The sequence below is a fragment of the Capsicum annuum genome, chromosome 8, assembly GCF_002878395.1.
Source record: "Capsicum annuum cultivar UCD-10X-F1 chromosome 8, UCD10Xv1.1, whole genome shotgun sequence".
Classification (NCBI taxonomy): domain Eukaryota; kingdom Viridiplantae; phylum Streptophyta; class Magnoliopsida; order Solanales; family Solanaceae; genus Capsicum; species Capsicum annuum.
In genome coordinates, this window is record NC_061118.1 from 34,920,106 (window position 1) to 34,928,603 (window position 8,498).

General features: G+C 36.2%; 1 protein-coding gene across 1 annotated transcript; it reads left to right on the forward strand.

The window, feature by feature from the left end:
- The first annotated feature begins 4,259 nt into the window (after nt 1–4,259).
- LOC107844952 (putative pentatricopeptide repeat-containing protein At3g25970) lies at nt 4,260–7,759 on the forward strand. Its single transcript, XM_016689270.2, has one exon. The coding sequence runs from the start codon at nt 4,755–4,757 to the stop codon at nt 6,867–6,869; it is 2,115 nt and encodes a 704-aa protein (XP_016544756.1). The 5' UTR covers nt 4,260–4,754; the 3' UTR covers nt 6,870–7,759.
- Nucleotides 7,760–8,498: the final 739 nt, after the last annotated feature.

The window sequence follows — 8,498 nt, forward strand, 5'->3', positions numbered from 1 at the left end:
TTTTACATCATTTGACAGTTAACTTTGCCCATGTGGCATTGAAATGACTGATTAAGATAAAGAGTGTGATCACACGCGCGTGAGCTGCGAGTGGGGTCATTTTTTAATTAATTTTATATTAAAAAAATTAAAAACAATTTTTTTAAAAAAAGTAACATTAATTTTTTTTAAAAAAAAATAGGGCAGTCAGCCCTTAACACCCCCACTTCCTTCTTTCCTCACCGTCCCCGTCCACCACCACCGTCCCCATCCACCACCTTTACAAAAGCTATTAAAGTTAATACAGAAACAAGTTATACCATAAATATTTCAAGAATTATCCTTCTTAAAAAAAAAATTAGAAGAATTAAATGGAATTGAAGAAAAAGGAGCAACAAACATTTGGCCAACATAAATTTTTTCAAGGATTTCGTGGGTGCACATTGTGAATGATAAATTTATTTATTTTGGAAGCATAGTAAAGCTTAATAATACATCGAAATAGACAACAGTGATCGGGTTTAGCGGTTTCAGATCGTTAATGGAGTTTTGGGTCGGATTTTTGGTGGGATGGAGTAGATGGTATGGTTTTCCGGCGAGAACTCATCAAAAATAGTGAGCTTCCATGCATTTTCCCTCTCTCGCGTCTCTCTTCGGTCACTCTTTTTTCTTTTCTCCCCTTTCTCTCTCAATTCTTTCCCTCTTTGAATTCCTTTATCGATTTTTCTCTACTCTCCCTCTATTATTTTTGCGTCTTCTCTGATTTCTTCCCTTTTTCGCTTAATTTGTGTGTGAATCTATGAATTCGGTATGTGTGGACTGCTGTGTGTATATATCAGCTTATGTGTGTGTATGACGTGTTGTGTGGGATCTGTTTTTCAATGGGAACAACTTGAGGCTGCAATGGGAGATACCCTGCAATGGTGTTGTGTTTGTGTGGTGGTGGTGGTGAAAATTTACAGGTTTTGGAAGGTGTCAAGGTAGGTGCTGCCATGGAGATGGAGGAGAAAGCCCAGCCCCCATCATTTTTTTTTAATTCTTCATTTAGTTTTTTATTTTTTAAATATTTATTTTCTTATGTGGCATTTAATGTAATATTGAAAATGATGTGAAAACTGATGTGGAATTTAATATAATATTTAAAATGACGTGGCAGCTGACGTGGAGGCAAGTATGTTACACCCACCAAAATAGGGTTTAAAATGTTGCTTTTTAGTGGGTTCAAGGGTCCAGATGATAAACATGTAAGTAGAAATGTCCAACTTACAAAACCGACATAGTACAGGGATCCAGAAGAGCATTTTGCCCAAAAATAATGAATAAATAATAGTAAAAAGTTATATTTGTGCAGTTTTGAATAGTTAAAGGTCATATTTGTACACTGTCAAAGTTTATGGTTAAAGTTATAATTTGGTGTCAAGTTTAGGGTCTTATTTATGTACTATATCCTAAGATTTTAAGCTGGATCCGCTCAATTTTGCGTATTGAATACGCGTTTTACCATATAAGATTGGAGGTTATATTTGTGCTATTTTAAATAATTAAAGGTCATATTTATGCACTGTCAAAATTAATGTCAAATTTAGGATCACAACTCCAACTACTTTTTGTTTAAGGCCAACTTTTTAATAATAGTTTGGTCTTGAATTTAGTTAAGACAAACTAACTTTTTCAAGATTTGATTTTGAGTTGAGTTCAGTTTACTCATGAATGAAGCTATTGCATTCACTTTCTGAAACATCAGCTACATCTTTGTCAAAACTAACAGCAACCCATTGTCGAGCTATCAAGTTAGCACACATCATTGATACATACACCGCCACAACCATCTTAAGCGGATACACAAAATGCAGACAAATTGGTACTGCCCTCAAACTGTTCGAGGAAATTCCCCACAGAGATACTGCTTCTTGGAACATCATGATTTCGGGATACGTCAATTTCTGGAAGTTTCAGAGCTCTTGGATGTTCCTTAATTTGAAGAAACAACACGGGTTTTGCGCAAATGAGTATACTTTTGGAAGTATACTAAAGGGTATTGCTTCTAATGGCTAGCTGTCCTTGGGACAACAGGTGCATTGTGATGTGGTTAAAATGGGATATGTACGGAATGTTTATTCCGCGAGTGCGCTATTGGATATGTATGCTAAGTGTGGGAAAGTTGACGATGCGAATGAAGTGTTTAAAATCATGCCTGATCGTAATTATGTCTCGTGGAATGCTATAATGGCAGGGTATGCTGGGAAGGGGAGTGTGGAGTATTGTTTTTTGTTGTTGAGAGCTATGGAGAAAGAGGGTGTGCAACTTGATGATGGAACGTTTTCTCCGCTTTTAACGTTGCTAAATGAGGAGAGTTTCTACAAGTTGACTCTGCAGGTTCATGCAAAAGTTGAAAAACTTGGTTTAGGTTGTGAAGTAAAGTGTTTAATGCTTTAATTACTGCATAGTCGCAATGTGGGAATGTTGGAATTCAATGCTAGCAGTGTATTTAGAACATGATGCGGAGAAGGGGGCATTTGAACTATTCTTGGACATGGAAAGGCTTGGGTTGGAAATGGATTCGTATACATATACTAGTATAATAAGTGGTTGGAAATAGGTCCTCCTTACTCAATCGTTTATTGAACAACACTCTATTTATTTATTGCATCTTGTCTTTCATATTACACGTTCCACCACTTTCTCTTCCCTGATTCAGGTAAGTTTTTTTGTTGCCAATTTATAGTATACGTTGTACTACATTCGGATATTCTTTTCTTTACTTTTGTTTTACGTTTTTTGTCAATTCATATATGTTCTAGATATGGATGATCCAGTGTGGAACGCTGCTTTTCTTCAAGACATTGTGAATGAACTTCAAATGCAAATTCGTGACCTGCAATAGGAATTAGGAGCCGTTAGAGCAAAGATGCTCCGTGAGATCCGCAGGCTGAGGAGGGCCTTGCTACTACCTGTTGAAGATTGACCGGCTGACAATAATAATAATGATAATAATAATAATAATAATAATAATAATAATAATAATAATAATAATTAGATTTCTTTTTTCTTTTAGTCTATGTATTTTTATTTATTTTTGTGTAATAAAAAAATTATGTTTGATCAACTTTGACGTAATTTTAATTCATATTTAATTTCCATTCTGTCTATTATATCTTCTCAACAAACATGTCGACGATTGGAGGTAAGGAATAATTTTGAATCTAGTTGCAATAGCAGTTGAAACATATTGGTTATCTGTTGGGTTTGTGGCAGGAGTTGATTTGTATTGTTCCAAACAGATTACTCATCTGTTGCAACAGATTACTCATATATTGCAATAGATAAGCAGTTTGATGCAACAGATAACTAGTTTGTTGCAACAGATAATTAGTCTGTTGCACGGCTTTGACATTTTAATTCATACTCCCTCCGTCTCAAATTACCCGTCCCAAATTGAGATGGTATATTGATTAAGAAAAATAATTAATAACATGCCTAGTTTACCATAATACCCCTATTAAATAATGTTTACATTTTAATTTGAAGAAAAAATAATTAATACAAAGGTAAAACATGAAAAAAAAAATCTTCTTGATTAATGAAAAAAGACAAGTAAAATGAAAATTAAATTAGAAAATTTGGGATGGGTAATTTGAGACGGAGGGAGTATTTAATTTTCATTTTGTCTATTATCTTCTCAACAAACATGTCGACAATTGGACGTAAGGAATAATTTGAATCTATTAGCAACAGCAAGAGTTGAAACATATTAGTTATCTGTTGGGTTTGTGGTAGACGCTGATTTGTGTTGTTTCAAACTGATTACTCATCAGTTGCAACAGATTACTCAAATGTTGCAACAGATAATCTGTCTGATGCAACATATAATGAGTCTGTTGTAACATATAACTAGTCTATTGCAACAGATAAATATTCGGTTGCAACAGATTATCCATTTATTCGATTACTCATCCGTCGCAACAGATTACTCATCAGATGCACCAGGTGAGTGATCTGCTTAAATTGTGGGCACTTATGTTGGATTAATGATCGAATTCTACTGTGTACTCAGATGACCAATTCGAATAAAAATCATAATTTTACTTATCAAAGTCACCTATAAAGTAATGCTAAAGTGAAAAATGATGTAGGAAATAAAATTTAACTTAAAAAATTGATCAGATAGTAGCAGTAGCATTAACAACAACAACAACAATGATCGACAAGAAAAAAATGATAATGAAGTAGAAAATAATGATAGTGAAACAGAAAATGATGAATAAAACAGCAGCAATAATGTACAACAATAATTGTGAAGAGAGAAAAAACAACAACAGATGAGAAAAAAAGAGAAACACGCCTTTTTTCCTATTATATTAACTAATATTTAAATCAAAATATAAATTTAAAAACGTGTGAATGATTTTCAAACTTCTCCAATTTTCTTAATATTAAATAATTATATCAGCTACACTTCATTTTAAAACTATTTAGTTACCCTTAAAGACCAGCCAATGGCCATCTTCAGACAGAAGCACAACCCCATATCTACTTGGTACGACGCCTGATCAGTTGAATCTTTTAAAAAGAATAATTCAAAATCTGTCTTTTAATAAACAAGAAATTTTCTTGAGGAAAAATTGCTGAAAAATTAAAGTACACGGAATATAGAAACTTCTTCAGTTTGAACTGCAAGAAGGTCAACTTCTTAATGATAATTTGGTCTTGAATTTGGTTAAGACAAACTAGCTTTTTCAAGATATGATTTTGAGTTGAGTTCAGTTTACTCATGAATGAAGCTATTGCATTCACTTGCTGAAACATCAGCCCCATCATTGTCAAAACTAACAGCAACCCATTGTCGAGCTATCAAGTCAGCACACATAACTGATACGTACACTGCCACAACCATCTTAAACGGATACACAAAATGCAGACAAATTGGTACTGCCCTCAAACTGTTCGACGAAATTCCCCACAGAGATACTGCTTCTTGGAACATCATGATTTCCGGATACATCAATTCTGGGAAGTTTCAGAGTTCTTGGGTGTTCCTTAATTTGATGAAACAACATGGGTTTTGTGCAAATGAGTATACTTTTGGAAGTATACTAAAGGGTGTTGCTTCTAATGGCTTGTTGTCCTTGGGACAACAGGTGCATTGTGATGTGGTTAAAATGGGATATGTACGGAATGTTTATTCAGCGAGTGCGTTATTGGATATGTACGCTAAGTGTGGGAAAGTTGACGATGCGAATGAGGTGTTTAAATGCATGCCTGAACGCAATTATGTGTCGTGGAATGCTATAATAGCAGGGTATGCTGGGAAGGGGGATGTGGAGTATTGTTTTTGGTTGTTGAGAGCTATGGAGAAATGGGGTGTGAAACCTGATGATGGAACGTTTTCTCCGCTTTTAACGTTGCTAAATGAGGAGAGGTTTTACAGGTTGACTATGCAGGTTCATGCAAAAGTCGAAAAACTTGGTTTAGGTTGTGAAGTCAAAGTGTTTAATGCTTTAATTACTGCATATTCCCAATGTGGGAATATTGGAAGTGCGGAAAGTGTTTTTGTTGGTACTGTTAATTGTAGAGATTTGGTAACATGGAATTCAATGCTAGCAGCTTATTTAGAACATGATGAGGAGAAGGAGGCATTTAAACTATTCTTGGACATGGAAAGGCTTGGGTTGGAGATGGATTCTTATACATATACTAGTATAACAAGTGGTTGTTTCGAGGGTAGACATATCAGTCGAGGAAAGAGTTTGCATGCTTTGATTATGAAGAGAGGATTGGAAAATGTAACTATAATCTCTAATGCGTTGATTGCCATGTATGCCAAATCAGGCACAAATTCTATGGATGATGCACTGAGAGTATTTGAAAATCAGGATGCAAAGGATTCTGTTTCTTGGAACTCCATTTTGACTGGATTGTCACAGAAGGGTTGGAGTGAAATTGCTTTCGAAAGATTTTCAAAAATGAGGGTGGAAAACCTGGAGATGGATGAGTATTCCTTTTCTGCCACCCTTAGATCCTGCTCAGATTTGGCTACTCTTCGATTCGGTCAACAAGTTCATGCCTTGGCACTAAAACTGAGGTCCGAGTCATATAAGTACGTGAGCAGTGCTTTGATACTTATGTATTCCAATTGTGGAACCATTGAAGATGCTTGGAAGTCCTTTGAAGTTTCTCCAAAAGATAGTTCGATATCTTGGAACTCGATCATGTTTGCTTATGCACAACATGGGCAGGGTAAGCTCGTGCTTGACCTCTTCTTCCTAATGAAACAAAGGGAAGTGAAGCTAGATCATATCACTTTTGTTGCTGTCTTGACTGCATGCAGTCACATTGGTTTGGTTGAAGAAGGTTGCCTTTTTTTCAAGTCTATGGAAGCTGATTTTGGAATTGTTCCTAGAATGGAACATTATGCTTGTGCAATTGATCTACTTGGGCGTGCTGGACGTCTTGAGGAGACAAAGGAACTATTTAAAAGGATGCCATTTGATCCTGATGCTATGGTTTTGAGAACTCTGCTAGGTACTTGTCGATCATGTGGTGATATTGAATATGCAATTGAGGTAGCCAGTCGTTTGCTTGAATTGGAGCCGGGAGAGCATAGCACTTATGTTTTGCTCTCCGACATGTACAGACAGTTTAAAAGGTGGGATAAAATAGCTAACATCAAGAGGCTGATGAGGGAAAGGAGTGTCGTTAAGGTACCTGGTTGGAGTTGGATAGAAGTTCAAAACGAAGTGCATGCTTTCAATGCAGAGGACCTATCACATCCTCATTGCGATGATATTTATGCGAAACTGAGAGAGTTGACAGATGAAATCATGTTTTCTGAATCTGGAAATGCTTGTGAATTAATGATTTTTACGTGCGATCAGGAATCAGTGATTTAACAACATATTCAAGGCAATACGGTTCTGGTCACTCAGGCAGGAACTGGTTCTGGTGCATAACATTTTTGTTTGAAAGATTGTACTTTGTTTAGTTAACAAACAAAAGATAATAAATCCCCCTAATATTAGGAAAAGCCTACTCCTAGCCAAGCCTAGATGTGGAATATAAACACACCATCCCTAATATAAATCCCCCTCCTTCATATGAAATCATCAGTATTAAGTGGAACCCTCCTAGGAACAGGTGGTTTAAACTTAAATACAGATGGCTCATGTCCGGGAAATCCAGGAAAAGAGGGCATTGGTCGGGTTTATCAGATCAGATACTGGAAAATGGATAGTGCAATTCTACAAAAGCTACCATAGATCCACCAATAACCATATGGAAATGGTAGCTATAAATGAAGGCCTGAAAATTGTGGAACAAAGAAATCCTCTTCCTATAGAGATAAACATTGATTCCGCGGAGGTTATATCTATGCTAGCTATAGGAAATTTATATTATGATGCCTTGCAGGTCAAGACTAAGAAAGCTAGGGAGCCCAGAGGTGTCTCATTGCTTTAGAGAACAGAATGGCGTAGCAGGCATCATGGCAAAGGAGGATGCTAACTCAACGGACTTTGGAGAAGTTACGATTTTTGAAGTTTTGCCGGTGGGTGCGGTCAATGCAGTTTGGACAGACAATGCAGGAACTTTTTTTGAAAGAAGGATTAAATCATGTATCTAGACAGTATTGGGATTAACCCAAGCCACTCGGTTTTTAACCTCCAGCAGGGAATTTATTTATTATGTATTTTTTTTTTGTTTTTTGTTATTTAAATGCAAGCCCATTTCATAAAAAAAAAATAATAATAAAATCATTGTATATCAGAACAATTTTTTTTGGTAACCGAGATATATATCAGAACTATATTCAAATAAGAAAATATTTTATTTTATATTTTGATAATTTTCTTTTTGGTGGTCCAATTTAAATCATATACTTAATTTAAATTGATCCGTCATAAAAATATGCCCATCTCAACCCATTCAACTCTACCATTCATATACATACACTAGCCATATTCTTTTTGGTAAATAAAGAAATTTTATTTCACCAAGCAATTTACAGCATCAAGCAGGGTCAGTGTAATACCCCGTGATTTTTCCTAGATTGAATTCGCCCCTAAAATGTTAAGGGATAGCTTTCAAAAAGGAATAGTATTCATTTCGTGTGGAATTCTTTGGATTTAGACTTTTCATGGCGTAGAAAATTGAATTAGCTTTCCAACGATATAAGATTCGCCAAAATTCAAAAATTGGGTAAGAAGTTATGGCTATTTTAAGTTCCAGTAGCAAAACACCGTCATTTGGACCCTTAGCGTGTCGCGGAGCAGTGTAAATTCCTAATTGTCCCATTCCAGTGGCCCTCCGCCATATTGGCGCGTAGCGGAGAGGGCCAATTTCCCATTTGTCAATTTCCAGAGGTCCAGCGCGATAATGTCACGTCACGCCATGTGCCAAAATGGCATTCCAAAGGGACACCGCGATGGCTCCGCATCACGAAGTCTGCACAACTTTCATTCGTTGATTTCCAGCGAGCCACCGCGATAGTGGCGCATCGCGGTGGCCACCCAGGTCGGGAAAAT

Excerpts from the sequence above, each read along its gene's own strand:
- LOC107844952 (XM_016689270.2), top strand. The coding sequence starts at position 4,755 with ATGAAGCTATTGCATTCACTTGCTGAAACATCAGCCCCATCATTGTCA.